This window comes from Nerophis lumbriciformis, linkage group LG11 (genome assembly GCF_033978685.3).
Source record: "Nerophis lumbriciformis linkage group LG11, RoL_Nlum_v2.1, whole genome shotgun sequence".
Lineage (NCBI taxonomy): Eukaryota > Metazoa > Chordata > Actinopteri > Syngnathiformes > Syngnathidae > Nerophis > Nerophis lumbriciformis.
Window position 1 is genome coordinate 34,872,344 of NC_084558.2, and position 22,825 is coordinate 34,895,168.

At 41.3% G+C, this 22,825-nt stretch overlaps 1 protein-coding gene across 4 annotated transcripts in view; it reads right to left on the reverse strand.

Moving 5' to 3' along the window:
* LOC133610463 (supervillin-like) overlaps window positions 1-22,825 on the reverse strand; it is an 81,325-nt gene that overhangs the window by 12,782 nt on the left and 45,718 nt on the right. For 3 of the 4 annotated variants that reach the window (XM_061966745.2, XM_061966747.2, XM_061966748.2), the window contains exons 9-21: window positions 20,800-20,955; window positions 20,590-20,726; window positions 20,377-20,524; window positions 19,885-20,030; window positions 18,887-19,062; window positions 18,552-18,687; window positions 13,411-13,711; window positions 13,189-13,343; window positions 4,042-4,144; window positions 3,758-3,965; window positions 3,556-3,689; window positions 3,328-3,483; window positions 3,109-3,252 (exon numbers count right to left, since the gene is read on the reverse strand). In XM_061966745.2, coding sequence (XP_061822729.1) covers window positions 3,109-3,252; window positions 3,328-3,483; window positions 3,556-3,689; window positions 3,758-3,965; window positions 4,042-4,144; window positions 13,189-13,343; window positions 13,411-13,711; window positions 18,552-18,687; window positions 18,887-19,062; window positions 19,885-20,030; window positions 20,377-20,524; window positions 20,590-20,726; window positions 20,800-20,955 — 2,100 coding nt within the window. The remainder of the gene's footprint in view (window positions 1-3,108; window positions 3,253-3,327; window positions 3,484-3,555; window positions 3,690-3,757; window positions 3,966-4,041; window positions 4,145-13,188; window positions 13,344-13,410; window positions 13,712-18,551; window positions 18,688-18,886; window positions 19,063-19,884; window positions 20,031-20,376; window positions 20,525-20,589; window positions 20,727-20,799; window positions 20,956-22,825) is intronic. The other variant, XM_061966746.2, reaches the window with a different exon arrangement.

Sequence of the window (22,825 nt, forward strand, 5' to 3'; positions counted from 1 at the left end):
AATTAGTTCGGCAGGAGGCGACGTTTAAAAACAATCAAGGTTTTTGAAGAGTGTTTCACTTTCACTTGCTGTTTAGGACCGGCCTTGACTGCACTTCCTGTTTGGATGATCCACGTACGTAAATATGCAAAAAGGATAACTTTGATTGCAGGGGGATTAAAGAAAATGCTATAAAACGATGATAAATTGCACGCACTTATCAAGATTGCTGAAGACAAGTGTGTGTCATCCATCAACATCAAGCACACACACATCACTACTGTAGGCTTATTTCTGGCGCAGAGGTCACGGCGAGACAGACGCGGGGTTACACACGGACGACTTTGCGTATAACCTCGTGACGGCAAAGTCTGATTATTTGTCAAAGGAAAGTGCACACGGGTGTGAACAAAGGCATCACAGTGATTTGATTTGGCCGCTAGTAAAGTCCCTTGAGAGCTTCTACTGCAGTACGCTGCGCAAAATAAGAATACAATAGCAGCACAGCACCAACAGGAATCCTTATGCTGCTGAAATTGAGTTTTAAAAAGGGAAAAAAACTGCTGACAGTGATGTTATTACATCACAACATATTAAATAACAAACTGCCAAAATGGATGTGTCATGATCCCTCATAACAGTTGGGCTTTTGTTTTTTTTTGATTCATCGATTAATTTAGTTAGAATAAAACTTTGATTTGTATTTTGTCACTTGGATGAATTGTTAAATGAGTTCAATTAATAAAGATTTATAAAATCCATTGTTTCCGCAAGACTGCTTCAAAGGGCACACATGAAAGCAGTGCACCTACAGTGATGTAGATCGCACTGCAGGGGATGTTGTCTGTTTGTGTGTGTGTCTGTGTGTGTGTGTCTGTGTGTCTGTGTGTGTGTGTGTGTGTGTGTGTGTGTGTGTGTGTGTGTGTGTGTGTGTGTGTGTGTGTGTGTGTGTGTGTGTGGTACTGTGGTGGGGGACAGTAGAGTGCCGAGAGAGTTGGCTCAAAGATGAAGGGGAAAGAAAGCAATGGGCCCAAAGAAGACGCAAGAAGCTGTTGAAAGTTTTGTGATTGTTTAAAAGTAGAGATGTCCGATAATGGCTTTTTTGTCGATATCCGATATTCCGATATTGTCCAACTCTTAATTACCGATTCCGATATCAACCGATACCGATATATACAGTCGTGGAATTAACACATTATTATGCCTAATTTTGTTGTGATGCCCCGCTGGATGCATTAAACAATGTAACAAGGTTTTCCAAAACAAATCAACTCAAGTTATGTAAAGAAATGCCACATGGCACTGCCATATTTATTGTTGAAGTCACAAAGTGCATAATTGTGTTGTGTTGAGGGGGGGTATATATTGTAGCGTCCCGGAAGAGTTAGTGCTGCAAGGGGTTCTGGGTATTTGTTCTGTTGTGTGACGGTGCGAATGTTCTCCCGAAATGTGTTTGTCATTCTTGTTTGGTGTGGGTTCAGTGTGGCGCATATTTGTAACAGTGTTAAAGTTGTTTATACGGCCACCTAAGTGTGACCTGTATGGCTGTTGACCAAGTATGAATTGCATTCACTTGTGTGTGTGAAAAACCGTTGATATTATGTGAATGGGCCGGCTCGCAATTACAGTGCCTTTAAGGCACGCCCCCAATATTGCTGTCTGGGTGGAAATCGGGAGAAATTCGGGAGAATGGTTGTCCCGGGAGATTTTCGGGAGAGGCACTGAAATTCGTGAGTCTCCTGGGAAAATCGGGAGGGTTGGCAAGTATGACTGGGAGACACAACTGCTCTGTACTTCTCCCTACGTCCGTGTACCACTTTAAAAAGTCATAAATTTTACTTTTTGAAACCGATACCGATAATTTCCGATATTACATTTTTAAAGCATTTATCGGCCGATAATATCGGCAGTCCGCTATTATCGGACATCTCTATTTAAAAGTGTAAAAGACATATAGCTTGGTGAAATATTTGCACTGTCAAACGGAGCAATGATGCAGCACGTGGCAAGAAAGCACCCTTCATATTTAAAAGCAAAACAACTAGAAACAAGGTTTAACTTTTTTCTCTTTCAAATATAACGTACATTGGTACCACCATGGTATAAGTGCAATTTCAATGTTATGTGCATTTATAAGAAGAAATAAAAAAGGTAATCACAAAAATCCTTGTTCATATGAACTATTTTCCCTAAATGATGCAATAAGTGGGATTTATTTGATTAATCGAACAAATTAATTGATAGATTACTCGATTACTAATAAGGTCAAAAGCTGCAGCTCTATAGTCCATCCATCCATTTTCTACCGCTTATTCCCTTTGGGGTTGCGGGGGGCGCTGGAGCCTATCAGCTCTATAGTGTGGGTTTTAATTTATTCCAATATCAGTGATACCAAACTCAGGTTTACTTGTACACGTAAGAAACACCTTACAGTACAGTACACATTTTTGATTACTGTATTTTTCGGACTATAAGTCGCAGATTTTTTTCATAGTTTGGCCGGGGGTGCGACTTATACTCAGGAGCGACTTATGTGTGAAATTATTAACACATTACCGTAAAATATCAAATAATATTATTTAGTTCATTCACGTAAGAGACGAGACGTATAAGATTTCATGGAATTTAGCGATTAGGAGTGACAGATTGTTTGGTAAACGTATAGCATGTTCTATATGTTATAGTTATTTGAATGACTCTTACCAAAATATGTTACGTTATAACATACCAGGCACGTTCTCAGTTGGTTATTTATGCCTCATATAACGTACACTTATTCAGCCTGTTGTTCACTATTCTTTATTTATTTTAAATTGCCTTTCAAATGTCTATTCTTGGTGTTGAGTTTTATCAAATAAATTTCCCCACAAAATGCAACTTATACTCCAGTGCGACTTGTATATGTTTTTTTCCTTCTTTATTATGCATTTTCGGCCGGAGTGATTTATACTCCGGAGCGACTTATAGTCCGAAAAATACGGTACGTTAAAATTTGAGGAATATTGTACTTTTGTAATAACTCCTTATTCAGCCATACTGCATAGTGCAGAAAACCTTTACCATATTTCATAGAAAAAGGGAGCAGGTGTATCTCGCACTGCAAATACTGTAATGCTTAGTTTATTTCACCTTTGCAGTACTGCAGCGTCGTCTCCATGGCACACTTCCTCTCGTTGTCCCAGCGCATCTTTGCCGAGCCCGTGCACTGCTCCTCTTCCGGCTGCCAGCCCTGCCAAAGGTACACCTCCATGCGGTTGTCCAGCAGGAACAGTGCTGGAGCAGGAACAGGCGTTATGAGCACACCTGAGGGGACGATCACATGCTACGACGTGCTGGTGTGAAAGGTACCGGGCTGCTGGGCGGAGTAGAGGTTCTCCTGCAGGAAAGGCATGGCCATGACGCCCTCCGTCACCCTAGCAGGATACAGATACTCCTCCCCTTCGAAGACACCAGAACTGGCACCCAGGCGGAACAGCCTCGGGGTGTAATTGTACTTCCCTGGGTCTGAAAGCACAATTCCTTAACATCAGTGATGATGGATGACGAATAGAAGCCATCAGTTTCTAGGTGAAACACCTTGAAGCATGCAATCGTAGGACTTCCTGTCCTGCACGCTAAGAACCTTCAGGAATTCTGCAGGCTCAGCTCCTTCCTCAATCTCCTCCGCCTTTACCCGGCTGCTGCTTTTCAGACCCAACTCAGACGGACACCTTGAAGCGAGAGTGAGACACGTGTTAGGAAGTTCGCCACCTCTGATCTCCACTTGCGTACCTCCTACCTCTGGCTTAGAAGGTCCACAGCCCTCTTAGCCACTTGCATGGCGCCGGCATGCACTTTACATCCTCGCCACACGTAGAGACGGCCATCCCGAGCGTGAAGCAAGACCAGAACGGCCCGCGAGCGCAGGCTGGCGCTGTGGCAGTCCACCTCCACCAGCATGGCCTCCACGTCCGCCTCACCGCGGACGCAGAACAACCTCCAAACTGCTGGAGAAGCGACACAGAAAAGGTTAAAGGCAGGATACTTTGGAAAAAGATGTTATTCATATTGTTTTTTATATACCGGAGGTTTTGACAGAGTCCTCTCGACTGCCCTTGTGGATGATCAAACCGCCCTGGAACAGCTGGAGGAAGCACGGGGGCTCTTTTCCCTGAGTCACCAGAACCTGGAATTCAGTCAATACATATAAAGTTTTTATTTCAAGGCTGTTTACTCTCACTGGACACATTAAGTGCACCTGCACAATCTAATAAAGTTGGATCAATAACTTTAACAATAACATAATAAACAATAATAATGGTGAGTTTTGGGTCACATTATCGATATTATGGTGGCTCTATTTCTTAATAGCATGTACTTAGTTACACTAGAGGGGCACATATTAGAAATAGATCCAAGTAGCAGTGGTTACTCAAAAAGGACTTAATTTACTGAATTTGTCGAGAAGAACTTTAAAATCAATGTGCATTTCAGTGCGTGGACTCACTCTGTGGAACAACTGAGGGGACGAGTTAAAAACGTGTTCTAACATGATTCAATTTAAAACACTGTTTAAAAAAGAAGTACTGAAGAAGTACGAGGAGGAAAGAGAGTGATGCCCTCAGCACAGAGTGATGGAAGAGAGGTGAATGGTCAGAGAGTGTTTGGGCCTGTGTGTGTGTGTTTTGTCTCGTCTTGTCTTGTCTCATACTAACAGTGGTACTATTGTATTGTTAGTGTACAGGAATTTTTCTTGTTTTTGTTTGTATGGTATTGTTCTTGTATTATATTGTTTATGTTAAATGTGGAATGAGTTAGAGGGGTTGGGATATTATAAGCATCTGCTTCATCCAACCCCTTTTCAAGCCTTGCACAAATGTCTCTGCAAAAATGTAAAAAAAAAAAAAAAAGTGTCGTACTGTGCAGGTTTGCAATAAATACTTACATTCAATTCAATTCAAGTGGAGACTGACCAAAAGAAGATTTTAATGACAATTTGGTGCACATTAATGTGTTTTTCTAAACCTATAATATTGCAGTGGGTGTTTTTAGACATTTCTCAGTGTATCATGCCTGAACGTAAAAAAAAAAAAGTTCACATACTCTATAACTTGTTTTTATTTTGAAATGAGAATGACATATTCTTCCTCGATGTACACTCAATGCACTGATATACCGGTAAATGAAATACAGTGTAACCTCGATTCACAAACGTTTACATCGCGCCAAATATGCCTCTGTGTGCAACCATTGAGCTAGCATATTAGCTAGTTAGCCGTCGGCTTGCGACACCTTCAGTTTGAGGATTTTATCAGCGAAAGGGGCTTTGCTCTGCAGCAAGTCTTTAATTGTGATGAGACCGGAAAAAGATGCCACAGCGGACCTTTATTACAGTGAAGGAGAAGAGACTACCGGGACACAAGCCGATGAAGGATCGCTTCACACTGCTAGTTTGCGCTAACGCTAGCGGTGACTACGTGAAGCCACTGCTTGTTTATTACTTCGAAACTCCCAGAGCGTTCAACAATGCCACAAATATTCACAGACACAAGGTAAAAAGATTTCCTTTTTTTTGTTTTATACACATTATAGAGTCTTCAAAGAGTGCAGGTTTTTTTTTTTTACTAAAATAGGGACCTTTGTCGAGGCGAGAACCAATTATTCATGTTTACATTGATTCTTATGGGGTACACTGCTTCAGGATATAAACTTTCCGGTTGGCAAACCAGTTTCAAGAACCAATTCGTAAACCGGGTTTCCACTGAATCACATTTTGTGGTGTGTATAATTGTACTTTAATCATTATTTCATGCATGAATATTCCTTCATGTGTATACCGTATAAGTTCATTTAGGGCTGTCAAAATAAACAAGTTAATTCCTGTGATTAATCACAAAAAATGTACGCATTAATCATGCACTTTATTTTGACCGTAAAAGCTCATTTACTTTAACAGCTATACGATCAGTGATCAGATCAATGCACATGTCAGTACAAAAATGAGTGAAGAGACTCCAACTGGTGCGTTCGCTGGCAAATTTCACTCCAAAATTCAGCCTGACAGAACTTTAGATAAAACTGTTACCACGTTTTGTGCAAATAATTGACAGGCATTCAAGTAAAAGTAGTAGAGTAAAACGTTCCTTTTGACATTCTGACAATAAAATGGTCTATACTTAGGCACATTTTAATTCTGCAAGCGTCAAAACGTAATAATTCTGATTAAAAAAAGCAATCATTTGACTAATTTATTTATAACCTATTCAGTGGCCTAGTGGTTAGAGTGTCCACCCTGAAATCGGTAGGTTGTGAGTTCAAACCCCGGCCGAGTCATACCAAAGACTATAAAAATGGGACCCATTACATCCCTGCTTGGCACTCAGCATCAAGGGTTGGAATTGGGGGTTAAATCACCAAAAATGATTCCCGGGCGCGGCACCGCTGCTGCCCACTGCTCCCCTCACCTCCCAGGGGGTGGACAAGGGGATGGGTCAAATGCAGAGGACACATTTCACCACACCTAGCGTGTGTGTGACTATCATTGGTACTTTATATGTACGAAGTCAATTGCGCAGGTTTCTCTACAATAGCATTATTTGTTCTTCGGCCTATGTGCTTGTCCCCTCGCTTATACACTACTGTGTTAAATTTCACTGACAGTAGATAATTTCCAGTCACTCTGGTTATTGCTATAGTATTAAGTGGCAGCTGTTAATTAATTAATCGTAATTACTTGGAAGCGATGCAGACACGTCGAATAAACAACATGAGTGAGCATGCTGTGGGTTTTACCTTTGGGGTTATTGTTTTTTAAATGTATTTATCCTATTGAATTCTGTTGTGAAATGTGTCGGTTATTGTTAGAAACTGACAAGGAGCGATCGCATTACAGTTATACAGTGGTTTTTTATTGACTCTTGACATATTGTAAAAATAAAATTACGTACAGTACAAGCCAAAAGTTTGGACACACCTTCTCATTTCAATGCGCTTTCTTTATTTTCATGACTATTTACATTGTAGATTGTCACTGAAGGCATCAAAACTATGACACCTGTGAAGTGAAAACCATTTCAGGTGACTACCTCTTGAAGCTCATCGAGAGAATGCCAAGAGTGTGCAAAGCAGTAATCAGAGCAAATGGTGGCTATTTTGAAGAAACTAGAATATAAAACATGTTTTCCGTTATTTCACCTTTTTTTGTTAAGTACATAACTCCACATGTGTTCATTCATAGTTTTGATGCCTTCAGTGACAATCTACAATGTAAATAGTCATGAAAATAAAGAAAAAGCATTGAATGAGGAGAAGGTGTGTCCAAACTTTTGGCCTGAACTGTATATCATTAGATATTACACTAATTTGCTTTGGCACCCTTTAAAGGTATCTTCTTATGCAAAACCACATTTTCTTACCCATTGACACCTGCTTTTGTGTATTTGGGATCCTCATAAGTCCCTAAAATTTGAAATCCAACCCTGGAGGCATATTTATTAAAACAATCTTGTCTTCTTCCAAACTTGCTTCTAACTAGCCGTTTGGAATTTGAGACTTCAGTGACTTATTTTTCCTTTTGTCAGCGGATAACTCCATATATGGTAGAGGTGTATCTCAAGAGCTTAGCACAACTGTGCCATTTTTATTCAGTTGTAATCCAAAGTTGTAGTCAGTGAGTTCCGTTTTCTTCCCTATCCTCTTGTTGTGGGGCAGACTGGCTCGTACATGCACATGTATCCCGTGCTGCTGCCATTTCTAATATAGAGTAGCGTATTGGTCGAAGTTATATTTGTCAGTAGACACACTAAAAACTACAACATGGCTGACGGGGTGGAGACGCAGTGGAAGGTGGCTTGGGCTGGAGGAGGGCTTCGGCAAGTAAATAAAAACGCCCATAAAACGGCACATTCTGAAGAGACAGAAAGCGGCTTGAAAATAAAAAGTTAAAAGTTAAAGTACCAATGATTGTCACACACACACTAGGTGTGGCGAAATTATTCTCTGCATTTGACCCATCACCCTTGATCACCCCCTGGGAGGTAAGGGGAGCAGTGGGCAGCAGCGGTGGCCGCGCCCGGGAATCATTTTTGGTGATTTAACCCCCAATTCCAACCCTTGATGCTGAGTGCCAAGCAAATGGGTCCCATTTTTATAGTCTTTGGTATGACTCGGCCGGGGTTTGAACCCACAACCTACCGATCTCAGGGCGGACACTCTAACCACTAGGCCACTGAGTCGGCAAATGGCCCGTAAAACAAAATCCATGCAAAATGTTGTCCAAAGAACGATCATTACCGTATTTTTCGGAGTATAAGTCGCACCGGCCGAAAATGCATAATAAAGAAAGAAAAAAACATATACAAGTCGCACTGGCGTATAAGTCGCATTTTTGGGGGAAATTTATTTGATAAAAGCCAACACCAAGAATAGACATTTGAAAGGCAATTTAAAATAAATAGTGAACAACAGGCTGAATAAGTATACGTTATATGAGGCATAAATAACCAACTGAGAACGTGCCTGGTATGTTAACGTAACATATTATGGTAAGAGTCATTCAAATAACTATAACATATAGAACATGCTATACGTTTACCAAACAATCTGTCACTCCTAATCGCTAAATCCCATGAAATCTTATACGTCTAGTCTCTTACGTGAATAAGCTAAATAATATTATTTGATATTTTATGGTTGTGTGTTAATAATTTCACACATAAGTCGCTCCTGAGTATAAGTCGCACCCCCGGCCAAACTATGAAAAAAACTACGACTTATAGTCCGAAAAATACGGTACATGTTATGTAGACCACAAGGAAGTGTTATAAATGTAGAAAAACAATTTATTATGACCCCTTTCAAGCAGAGCTGAGATGCTGATATTTCTTTCAGATAGCTTAGCATATAGTCACATAAACTGATTGGTTATAGCAGTGATTCTCAAACTGTGGTACACGAGCTCCATCAAGTGGTATGCCAAAGAATCACTTAATTAAATATTCAAACAGTGTTACTGTTTAAACCAGGGGTGTCAAACTCATTTTAGCTCAGTGGCCACATGGAGGAAAATCTGCGCATACGCGGCGGGCCGGACTATTATAATCATGGCATTAAAACAAACAAACAAAAAAGACAGCTTCAGATTGTTTTCTTTGTCTTACTTTGACCAAAAATAGAACAAACACATTCTGAAAAATATTACAATAAAAACATAGAAAAAAATACCGGCAGCGGTAAAGTTTAGATCCATGAAGGAAAGACGAAAGTGAAGTTTATAACTGAATACATTTACATATGCATAAAAATTTGTTTCCTTTTTATTTCCTTTTATGACAACCTTTTTCCAAAACACAATATAGAATGTGAGATATAACAGGATAATGCATACATTTATCATTTGTTTTCAAAACGGTTACAAAAAAGTGGGACCCCAAAAATTTACTGCGGCACCCCATTTTTATGACTTGTTGGGGTCCTTAGGACCCCATTTTGTAAATTCATTGCGCCAACACTGATGGAGTATTGGTGCGTGCAAAACAGCAGCAGGCAGCTGTGGCCTGCAGGCCGGTTCTAATACTAATCAAATATCATTCTGGGGGCCATAGATAATATATTCGCGAGCCGGATCTGGCCCGCGGGCCTTGATTTTGACACCCCTGGTTTAAAACTGTGTGTAATGTTACAGTGGCCAAAAATATTAAACAAACTTGTTAAACAAAACCTCTGCCTTGTTGTTAATTTTATTATTATTAGCCTTTATTTAACCAGGTAAAATCCCATTGAGATCAAAGATCTCTTTTCCAAGGGAGACCTGGCCAAGAGGGCAGCAGCAAGGTTACCGTATTTTCCGCACCATTAGCCGCACCTAAAAACCACAAATTTACTCAAAAGCTGACAGTGCGGCTTTTAACCCGGTGCGCTTTATATATGGATAAATATTAAGATTCATTTTCATAAAGTTTCGGTCTCGTAACTACGGTAAATAGCCGCCATCTTTTTTCCCGGTAGAACAGGAAGCGCTTCTTCTTCTACACAAGCAACCGCCAAGGTAAGCACCCGCCCCCATAGAACAGGAAGCGCTTCTTCTTCTACTGTAAGCAACCACCCGCCCCCGGAAGAAGAAGAAGCGCGCGGATTTTCGTTACATTTCCTTTGTGTGTTTACATCTGTAAAGACCAGACCACAAAATGGCTCCTACTAAGCGACACGCGTATAACGCAGAATTTAAACTTAAGGCAATAAGTCATGCCGAAGAACACGGAAATAGAGCAGCAGCAAGAGAATGTAACATAAATGAATCAATGGTGCGTAGGTGGAGGAAGCAAGAAGATGACCTGCGCCAGGTAAAGAAGACAAAACAGAGTTTCCGAGGGAACAAAGCAAGATGGCAACTGTTGGAGGACAAACTCGAACAGTGGGTTGTTGAGCAGAGAGCAGCAAGCAGAAGTGTCAGCACCATCACTATTCGAATGAAGGCAACAACGCTAGCAAGCGAACTTCACCTGGATGATTTTAAAGGTGGTGCTTCTTGGTGTTTCCGGTTCATGAAAAGACGCTTATAGACTACGGTGTCATCACGGACTACAAAGGCGGACTCGCACAATTTTTCAGGATTTATAGAGATCCCAAATACAGATCAGCAGGTACCAGAAGGTAAGAAAAGGTGTGTTTGCATAATATTGCGAAACAAAGTGCCAGATAATATGTCTTACCTTATACACACACTTTTCAATTCGGACACCGAAGACGAAGAATTCGAAGGATTTACGAATGAAGAATAACTTCAGAAAGTGAGCGCTATGTTTATTTTGTGTGTTGTGACATTAACGTTCGAGCAACATTATGTTGCTATTGCTCTGCACTATTTTGAATTTTACTATGTTTGTGATTGCACATTTGCGTACATTTTGGGACAGAGTTGTTAGAACGCTGGTTTTTAATATATTATTAAAGTTTGACTGACCTATCTGACTGTTTTTTTGACATTCCCTTTAGCGCAGCGTAGGCGCGGCTTATAGTCCGGGGCGGCTTATAGGTGGACAAAGTTTTGAAATATGCCATTCATTGAAGGTGCGGCTAATAACCCGGGGCGGCTTATAATGCGGAAAATACGGTACATTAAAAACAGTAAACAAATACATAAAACATCACATTTACAACATTAAAACTTGCTCACATAACACATCTGCATACAGACAAGGTAGACTGCAGTCCTTTCACAGAAGCTTTAAACTCATTCAACGTAACTAGGGTTTGAAGTTTAATGTTCGATTGTAGGTTATTCCAAGCCTTCGGTGCTGAAAACCTAAATGCTTTCTTGCCCAGTTCAGTTCTTACTTTGGGGACGACAAATTGCAGAACATTCATTGAACGAAGATTGTGACTTCCTTGTTTCTTTGTTAAAAGACAAGACAGATAAGATGGAGTGATACCCAGAATGGTTTTGTAGATGAAAACATACCAATGATTGAGGCGTCGAGCACATAAAGATGTCCAGTTAATAAATACTTAGGCCTACTGCGCTTCTGTATTTTAATGTTGGTCATTGTGGTGGTACTTGGAGAGCCAAGTGTTTTCTGAGGTGGTACTTGGTGAAAAAAGTTTCAGAGCCGCTGCATTAGGACCACCACATCCTTTCATTTTTCTGTATGACAAAACCCATTGCATTTCATGACCTTGTCGTCTATGTTGCGCGCGTGCATGAAATTACAATGTAGCTTTTGACTTTTGGGCTACTTTGAGCCTATGTACAGTATATGTAATAATACATATGTGGGTTATCATTACGAATCCCTAAGGACTGATGACACGCTAGTCTAGGGGTGCCCAAACTTTTTGCTTCCAAGAGCCAAAGTGAAAATGTGCCTATGATCTGCAGTTCAAACACAGCATTTTAAAGGTACAGCAGCACCATGAGTAAAGCGTTAAGACCAGGGCTGTCCAAAGTGTAGTCCGTAGCCAATTTTTAAACAGCCCGCATCACAATAGCATTTCAATATTAGCCTGCAAGCTTTTTTTCCCTTATTTTGCAATTACTTGACATATGATACCTGTTAGCATGCCATTGTTAGTATCCTAGCTTTTTTTTTTTTTTTTTTTACACACACCTGAGTCATATTTCAGTACTTACTGCCTACTAACGTTAGCATGCTACTGTATCATTTTAAACAAATTTTTCAGGTACACAAATCAGAGTAATATATTTTAGTACGTGACGCAGGTTACAGTTAGCATTTTAGCTTGCTAACATTAGCAGGCTAACTTGTTTAGCTAATTCAACAGGCATTCAGCAATTTATATATTGGTGATTCACACTTGTGAACTGTAAGCATGTTATTGTTATCATGTTAGCATAGTACCTTTTTTAGCTTGTTTTGCTCATACTTTTTCTTACTTGACGCTATCTGGCCAGCGTGATAAATGTGAGCATTTCTTTGGCACTTTGGCACCTCAGCAATCGCACAAAAGTTCTCCCAAAATTGCATTTTCTAATTATTTGAAAAGAAAAATGTACACAGTACAGGCCAAAAGTTTGGACACACCTTCTCATTCAATGCATTGTCTTTATTTTCATGACTATTTACATTGTAGATTGTCACTGAAGGCATCAACATTATGAATGAACACATGTGGAGTTATGTACTTAACAAAAAAAGGTGAAATAACTGAAAACATGCTTTATATTCTAGTTTCTTCAAAATAACCACCCTTTGCTCTGATTACTGCTTTGCACACTCTTGGCATTCTCTCGATGAGCTTCAAGAGGTAGTCACCTGGAATTGTTTTCACTTCACAGGTGTAAATAGTCATGAAAATAAAGAAAACGCTTTGAAATGAGAAGGTGTGTCCAAACTTTTGGCCTGTACTGTATATTGTACTGGTTTTGAAGATGAAAACTACTAAAATGGCCGCCAAGGGTTGTGATTTGTGGTTAGGTAGCGGAGATCATCATATCCGATAGATGGCAGCTTGTTAGCCTTGCGAACGCGCCATCAATGATTGTTTGAGCTTGAAAGAGGTCAGTATGAATATATATTACATTTAGGAAACCACCACTTGGTGGGCCAGACAAAATGACTTGGCGGGCCAAATTTGGCCTCCGGGCCCCACTTTAGGCACCACTGTTCTAGTCATTCTACGTTGCATGAGTCAATGTGCATATAATTACACCATGCCCTGGCGCACCTAATCCAATCCTATAACAGCGTGGTACTGTAGGTGTGGGACACTCACTTGTGAGCCTCTGAAGTTACCCAGCTCTACTGTCTTAAGGGCAGAGGTTCCCTTCTCGCTCACGCTGGACTGGAGGACTTGCCAGAAGAAGCAAGCTGTCCTTTCCCTCCCTGGAGCACCGGCACTCAGCTCTCCTGGTTTCTGTCGCTTCCCCACTAAAAAGACACATGGTCCTTTAAACTGCATCTTTGCTTATGTTACGCCCTTTTCTGTGGGACTCACCGAGTGTGGTGATGGAGTACTTCCAGCGGATGATGTAAGCATCTCCTTCGTGGAGCTGTCCAAGACTCTCTTCAGGCACCTCCTCTTCACCGTATTCTTTAATATGCCAGGCGTCAACGGCCACTGTGGCTAACTCCGCTTGCCTGCGGTCTTCGGTCCTCACCACGCCGTGCCCCCGCTGGACGTCCACCCCTTCCAGGACGGTTTTAACTGGCTCCGGTTCGTTGTCCAGCAGCGCTCTGGCTTCGCATGGCTGCAGGTCCAGTTCGGGCGACGAGCGGACACTGGAGTGGACCGGGCTCTGAGAAGACAAAGGAAAAGCATGGGAATGCAGTATGCAATGGAACCTCCATTTATGAATATATGCAAACTTTTCAAAGTACAAACTTTTAGATCGAGCCAAATATGTCTCTGTGACTGCGATGTACGCTTCATTCATTCATTTATTTTCTGTCCCACCTACAGCTGTCTTTTTTCGTCAGCTCCTCCTTTGCGAATTGTAATGTAAGTGGATTTTACTTTTTTAAATGTTTATTATTATAGCAGGAAGCACGGTAAAACAGGGGTTAGTGCGTGTGCCTCACAATAAGAAGGTTCTGGGTTCAATCTCCGGGCTTGGGGTCTTTCTGTGTGAAGTTTGCATGTTCTCCACGTGACTGCGTGGGTTCCCCCCCAGGTACTCCAGCTTCCTCCCACCTCCAGTTGATTGGCAACACTAAATTGGCCCTAGTGTGTGAATGTGAGTGTGAATGCTGTCTGTCTATCTGTGTTGGCCCTGCGATGAGGTGGCGACTTGTCCAGGGTGTACCCCGCCTTCCGCCCGAATGCAGCTGGGATGGGATCCAGCACGCCCTGCGGCCCGAGCGGTAGAAAATGGATGGATTATTATAGCAATATAGTTGTTAAAGTTAAGGATTTTGGTGGTTTCTTTGTGTGTGCGTGTTGGCAGAGCAGCGCTTACAGGACAGTTTAGCTTGTTGTTTTGGCGTGTTAATAAAGATAAAAGTTGATTAATCAGTCACTTGTTATGTTTATTTGACATACAGTACTGTATAGCGCTTTATATTGTGTTGAAAGTCATCAAACCTTCATTAAAATAGGGACTTTTGTCGAGGCGAGAACCCATTAATCATATTTACAATGTTTCCTATGGAACAATTTGCTTCCTGATACGAACTTTTCGATTTAAATCGAGGTTCCACTGTACTCACATATCAGCAGTGTTGGGTTAGTTACTGAAAACCAGTAACTAGTTACAGTTACTAGTTACTTTATTTCAAAAGTAACTCAGTTACTAACTCAGTTACTTACACCAAAAAGTAATGCGTTACTGTGAAAAGTAACTATTTAGTTACTTATTTTTTTCTCCTTTTTTTTAAGGCTCCCATTAATGCCCTTTTAGCCTTCGTTTCAGTACTGTTATTGCACTGGAGAATAATACAATCTGTTGATCAACTTGACATGCATTTGCATCACTGAACTCTGCTAAGCAATGTGCTCTACATACAACACACAAAGACAAAGATATGTTTCAAAGGGCCAATTTATTTCAGGCCACAACAAATTGACAAAACTATTTGAAATAGCTGCAACATAACATACATAAGTAACAAACCGCATAATAACAACATAGCTGTAAAGCTGGCTTCACCCAAGGAAGGCACACATGACATACACAAAGCCTAATCAGGCATTTTTTCTCTCTCAAGGAATTGTTAAATAAAATCATGTATTCAGGAGATCAACACTGTAGTGAAGCCCAAAAGACTCTACACATTTCCCCAGTTTTAGTTTAGAGAAAATGAAAGATTGGCCTGGCCCACTAGCATCCATCTTTATGTTTGTGAACTTTATAGTCTATACATTTAGAGTGATGTGATAATCAAACACTCTAGAAGTCTAGAATGAAATAGTATATAAGAGAATTGACAGTGTGTACCTTCAATGATGAGCAGAGGCAGAGTTTGGAGTGTTTTCTTTAGCTCGCTTTCCATGTTTATGTACTCACTGTCCAGGTACTTGGAACATGTTTTCTGTGCCATTTGTTGTTTGACGCCGGTATCATGCTATTTAGCTGCCAGAAAACGGGTGACTCCACTGTAGAAATAGCCTGCATGTCTTCTAGCACATACGCTGCAATGGCTCTATCAATGTTGTCCTGGCTAGCATTGCCTCCGTTAAAATCCTTAGGTGGAGGTGAAGTGGCATCGGAGTCTGTGTCTCTCTTTACTAGCTTCGTCAAAGCATGTTGCTTATGTGGCGTGGCGAAGTTGGGAGAGTGGCCGTGCCAGCAATCTGAGGGTTACTGGTTCAATTCCCACCTTCTACCATCCTAGTCACGTCCGTTGTGTCCTTGAGCAAGACATTTCAACCTTGCTCCTGATGGGTCCTGGTTAGTGCCTGCCTTGCATGGCAGCTCCTGCCATCAGTGTGTGAATGTGTGTGTGAATGGGTGAATGTGGAAATAGTGTCAAAGCGCTTTGAGTTCCTGAAAAAGGTAGAAAAGCTATACAAGTATAACCCATTTATCATTTATGTAGCTGTTTCAGCAGATTTGAATTGCTGTTTTGGGCAGTATTCCCGGGTGCGGCCACTGTTGCTACTCACTGCTCCCCTCACCTCCCAGGGGGTGATCAAGGGTGATGGGTCAAATGCAGAGAATAATTTCACCACACCTAGTGTGTGTGTGACAATCATTGTCACTTTAACTTTAAGTAGATGTGATCTTTGATCCAAGACACAACTTACATTTAACTAAAATGTTATTTTCTTTGTGCTCGACAAAAGAAAAGTAGTGACAATGTATCCATGTTAAGAATCTCGACTTCTGGCTTCGCCATGATGTCTTTTTAGTTGTTTTGAGAGTAGCGTATGTATGTGTGTGTGTGTGTGTGGCCCTTTAAGAAATGACAGCATGTGAGGTGAGTGACATCAGTGAGTGAGTGGGCGAGAGAGGTGAGGGAGCGCAACAGTGGATGCGTGCATGTGCTCTAGCTTGGTGGATGGCTACGTGCAAGACACCAATAAAGTCACAAAATTGCAACAAACCGCCGGCCTCGTCATTCACCCTCGAGTCCGGAGCTGTAAAGACCCACTGCCGGGTAAAATGAAGGGTGTTAGCCCCGAAGTACATAGGCCCTGGAGGAACGTCTCCCCTGCGCTACGCTCCTCGGTCGAGGAAAGCACGCCTTTTCTTTTCCTTGTGAGACAGAAGGACGACACTTCTTCTGTTTCTAGCCGATACTACATTAAAAAATAGCGTAAAATAACGCAGTAACGCATCATGTAGTAACGGTAACTGAGTTACTGGATATAAAAAAATAACGCGTTAGATTACTAGTTACCGCCGAAACTAACGGCGTTACAGTTACTTAGTCCCAACACTGCATATCAGTAACTATTTTATTATTTTTTACCATTGAGGGAAATTTGACAAACTTATACAGCAGTGTAGGGGCCTCAATACTGTTTAAGTTAATTTACATTTTAGGGAAGGTGCTTTGTGTTTATTCAACCAAAACTACCGGTATTTACTTTATTTGAATATTATGAAAATGTTTCTAGTACATGTTTAAAGTATTTAATAAGGTACACCTTATTTGTAATTATTATGTTTGTGTAAATAACTTGGAGATACATACTATTTTGTATTGCTTTTTTATAGTGAAGAACACGATAGGACCTGTGTGGTAGTAAGATTTTGGACACATTGAGACATTATGGGTAACGGCAGTCAGATATGGTGCAATAGAGCCGCACAGTTTTTGGACCTCTCACTCTTTCTTAAATTCCCTCCATGTATTTTTATTTTTACCTACCGGTACTTTTTTCTTTCATATTGTTATCAAATTGACATTTTGCAATGATCTAGTGTACAAGTAAATTCTACACAAAACAACCAGGAGCGTCTTTACTTTTTTGTTGTTGTTGTTGTTGCTGCGGCGAGCAGGACGACAAGGAAGAGGAGGAGCGTCAAGCGAAGGCTTCGCTAGGAAACTGTGAACAGTATATATTTACTAGACACTGAAAATGACTCAACACACATCCATTATTGTCTAAATAGTCTAACCTCACAGTGAACTGCCTTAATCCGCATGGAATTCACCAGAGCTGCACAGACTGTTATTAGAATCATCTTCTACGCCACCACGATGACATCACTGACGATCCACTACTGGGTGTTTGGGCTCGTTGTCACGTTAAAAATATGTCCCCCCTAAATGAGCGGCAGCACTCATGCAGCTCATGATGCTACCACCGCCATGTTTGACTGTAGGCAAGACTATGATCTTACAAGCCACTTGTGTTGCCAGCTATTTAGAAAAAATGGCTGTGTGCTGACAAGTTTATACACTGACTACTTTAAAGTGCCGTATATTTCTATAATATGGTCCCTTAAGATATACTGTAAGACAAGTGTAGCATTTTTTTAGAGAGAATGTCCCTTTACACCAGGGGTGCCCAAACATTCTGTCTGCAGGGGCCTAAGTGAAAATGCGCTTATGGGCCGTGGGCCAAACACAGCAATTTATAGTGTGAAACACAACTAGCCTAAATGTAAATAATAAGGTTTTAATTTGTGCCAATAAGATGGCTAGATAAAGGGCTGCCCCTGGCTAAATTGGGGCCCTAAGCAGAATTTTATATAGAGCCCCCTCACCCCACCCTTTCCCTACAACATTTTTTCACGCTTTTTTATTAGTGAGCTTTATAATATTTAACTCAAAGTTGAATTTCATTGGATGCATGCACGTAGCTTCTTGTCAGCAGTTTGTTCGCCATGCAACCAGTATGCATTGATGCAGCGTACCACGGAGAACGATAACGATGTGGAAGGAAATTTGCCATTATTTTCTTATCAGTGATGGAGCAGGAGGGGGCTTGGATACGTTTGGGGTAAAATTTCATATAAAAACGCCCTGTCGTTCATTGATTGACACATTACATCACGCAAAATGAGGGCCCTACGCACACCGCCTGGTCTGCATATAGAGCGAGGCGGCTATGGATAGAAAGCAACTAGTTAGCTATCGATGATTGTGTGAGTTTAAAACGTTCGGGATCAATATGTGTTAAATTTAGGAAGCCACCCTTCGGACACCCGTGATTGAGACAAATCGTTTCTTTGTTTCATTCTTCACCTTGACTTCCTCCGTTACGGCTGCCTCCTCCTTCTTTCTCTCGGCCCAGTCCAGGAATTTCTCTCTGAACAGGGACGTCTCGTTGTGTTCCGACAGACGACCAAACAGAGTCCAGCTTGGACGGCTCTCTCCTTGCCTGCACAACAATGGAACAATTAGTCTTGCTATGAAACGGTCACTGGCTGTGATGGCAAGATTACACCACTAGAGGCCGCAGTAACACAATAAATACTCACAAGTAGCATTTTTGCTTCTAAATACTCATGAGTAGCAGTTTTGCTGCTAAATTCTCATGAGCAGCAGTTTTGCTGTTAAGAAGAAGGCACTACACTCACTGTGGTACTTCGTTATTCGTGCAGGAGGCATCAAACGGGTTAACCCTGCAGCTGCTGTAGTCGTAGCTGCCGCTGTAGAGCTGCTTGCCCAATTTGACTGCCACCTTTCTGTCTCCCAAAGACACGTCCTTGCCGTGCCACACGTACACCTCGCTGCCAAAATCAAACACCAAAACCTGGGGGAGAAAAAAAAAACAGTCACGTGATAATATCTTCAAAGATAAAATCACATATTTTTACCACGACATACTGAACTTTATGCGGGTATTTGTTAGTCTCATATCCTCTGTGGTGGACATTTATTTTTTGCATAGCACTGACAAAAGAAAACAAGTAAGGGAAGAGTGGATCGTGAGATCGACAGGCGGATCGGTGCGGCGTCTTCAGTAATGCGGACGCTGTATCGATCTGTTGTGGTGAAGAAGGAGCTGAGCCGGAAGGCAAAGCTCTCAATTTACCGGTCGATCTACGTTACCATCCTCACCTATGGTCATGAGCTTTGGGTTATGACCGAAAGGACAAGCTCACGGGTACAAGCGGCCGAAATGAGTTTCCTCCACCGGGTGGCGGGGCTCTCCCTTAGAGATAGGGTGAGAAGCTCTGCCATCCGGGGGGAGCTCAATGTAAAGCCGCTGCTCCTCCACATCGAGAGGAGCCAGATGAGGTGGTTCGGGCATTTGGTCAGGATGCCACCCGAACGCCTCCCTAGGGAGGTGTTTAGGGCACGTCCGACCGGTAGGAGGACGCGGGGAAGACCCAGGACACGTTGGGAAGACTATGTCTCCCGGCTGGCCTGGGAACGCCTCGGGGTCCCACAGGAAGAGCTGGACGAAGTGGCTGGGGAGAGGGAAGTCTGGGCTTCCCTGCTTAGGCTGCTGCCCCCGCAACCCAACCTCGGATAAGCGGAAGAAGATGGATGACAAAAGAAAACAGACCATCCGTTTTCTACACTGCTTGTTCTCCTATCCTGGCCGACTTTTCCACTTTCACTCATGTACCTCTTTGGAGTCGAGCAAGGAGACACTCGGGATGGAGGCCCAGGCGTCTTCGTCCGGCACCAGCTTGTCTCCCTGGAGTCTGTAGACCCCGCTGGAGTCCAACACTCCGCTCTCATACAGCTCATCCTCCTCTGGCTCTCCTGCTCCTGTAAAAAACAAACAAACAAACAAACAAACAAACACACACACACACACACACACACACACACACACACACACACACACACACACACACACACACACACACACACACACACACACACACACACACACACACACACACACACACACACACACACACACACACACACACACACACACACACACACACACACACACACACACAGAGAGAGAGAGAAAGTGAGCACATGTGCAGAGCAGCAGGCGGGCTGCTAAGTTAAACAAACCTCAGGTCAGAAATCAACCATGCAGCTTCAATAGAGAAGGAGTAATACCCAGAAGACCCATTAATCATCCGTGTACACACTCTACCTCTATACTGGCTCTTTCCTCCAAGCAGACTCCAAAACTCTTTGGCCCATTTGCTGTCTGTGTTGATGCCCTCCTCCAGCACTGTCACCTGAGAGGCTCGGCATCCAAGGTCCCTCTTGGCCTGGACGAAGGACGCCATCTCCGACGCCTGGTGACGACGCGGTCGAATTAAACACGAGTCAAAATCTCAAATCCTTTTAGCCGTGGTCCTACCTTTGCCTTCTCAATGACGTTGGCAAACTCGCCGCTCCACATGAAGCACTGCTTGGGCGTGATGAGGAGGAAGCAGTCGCCGCTGTTGAGAGATTTGGAGGTGGGCTCCACCAGGCGCACCTGCACGTGCCTCCGACCTGAACACAATTCATATAAAATTAACACCTGCGTTCTTTAAAGGTTTAGCATGTATCCACTGTCAACTCTGACCTTTGATGCGTATGAGCATGAGCTTGTTGAAGGGCAGCGTGCTGTTGTTGGTGACAACATCGGTCGACTTGGCGCTACGCAGGTTGACCTTGCGGAAGTTTTCTTTGCTGGCCAGGCCTGCAAGGGCTACGTCAGCCAGGTTGGAGTGTTTGGCCACTGGGAGCAACAGAATGGACGTATTACAGAGATACACTTCAAAGCAGATGTAACAGAAATGCTGGAATGTCTAACACAGGGGTGTCCAAACTTCAGCCCCCTGGCGTCTTCAATTTGACCAGCGAGACGGCACAAAATTGGCCAGGCGCGGCGTTTTCATATAATATACAAATAGTCAGCAGATTCATAGCTGCCATTTTATCACCATCTGATAGCCAAACAAAAAAATAACTCAAGTCAGTGGCCATTAATTGTACATCAATGTGATTGTATGCACAACATTTACTCACAATATATGACCAATCCAAACAACCTTCCCTAGTCATGTTGCATTAAGAGAAATTCAACCAGCACAAAAAGTTAAACAAACATGGTCACACATAACACATCCTGCCCATTGAATTTTGTGGATATTAAAAAATCAGTATAAAAAAATAAAAAATACACTCATTACAAGGGATGATAGGAAAAATGCAAAACACTCTCCCCACACTTACTCATGTTTGGCACATTTTAGCTGCTTGATATTTCTGATTGATTAAAAAACTTTAAGGAGGTCGTCACAGAAGTAAACAAGGTAGGGGTCGAATTTTCACATACTCTTAACAACCAATTATAATACATATTATATATATATATATATATATATATATATATATATATATATATATATATATATATATATATATATTTATATATATATATAGCATTATATTATTATAATCATCAATGTAATCATACATATATATATACATATATATATATATATACATACACATTAGTGATGGGTTGATGAGGCGTCATGAAGCGTTTCGACACATTGCAAAACTGTATTGATACTGTGTTGATACTTGTGTCACTAAATAATGACATCTGCTGGACATTAAAAATCCCTACAGGCAACCTATGGACCGACTCAACTGACACTGATTTTATGACCTAGTACAGTGGTTCTCAAATGGGGCTACGCGAACCCCTGGGGGTACTGAAGGTATGCCAAGGGGTACGTGAGATTTTTTTTAAATATTCTAAAAAGAGCAAAAATTCAAAAATCCTTTATAAATATATTTATTGAATAATACTTCAACAAAATATGAATGTAAGTTCATAAACTCAGTGAAGCACAAGCTCAGGTTTGTCACTAAAATGTCTGTCAAAAAGAACTGTGAAAAGAAATGCAACAATGCAATATTCAGTGTTGACAGCTAGATTTTTTGTGGACATGTTCCATAAATATTGATGTTAAAGATTTTTTTTTGTGTGAAGAAATGTTTAGAATTAAGTTCATGAATCCAGATGGATCTCTAATACAATCCCCAAAGAGGGCACTTTAAGTTGATGATTACTTCTATGTGTAGAAATCTTTATTTATAATTGAATCACTTGTTTATTTTTCAACAAGTTTTTAGTTATTTGTATATCTTTTTTTCCAAATAGTTCAAGAAAGACCACTACAAATGAGCAATATTTTGCACTGTTATACAATTTAATAAATCAGAAACTGATGACATAGTGCTGTATTTTACTTCTTTGTCTTTTTTTTTCAACCAAAAATGCTTTGCTCTGATTAGGGGGTACTTGAATTAAAAAAAAAATCACAGGGGGTACATTGCTGAAAAAAGGTTGAGAACCACTGACCTAGTATATACAATAATATAAACCAAGTCATTGTATTTCATTTAGGATTATTTCATAACTTCATTTAAATAAAAATATTTTTTTTGTCTTTTTTAGATACAGTCAATAAATAATGTGAACATGTATCATAACATGGAAATCTAAGAGAACGTGTTGTGAATGAGGATGCTTGTGGACCTGGAAATTATTATTTTTAATTTTTTTACACATTTTTATTAAAAAAAAACAGTTT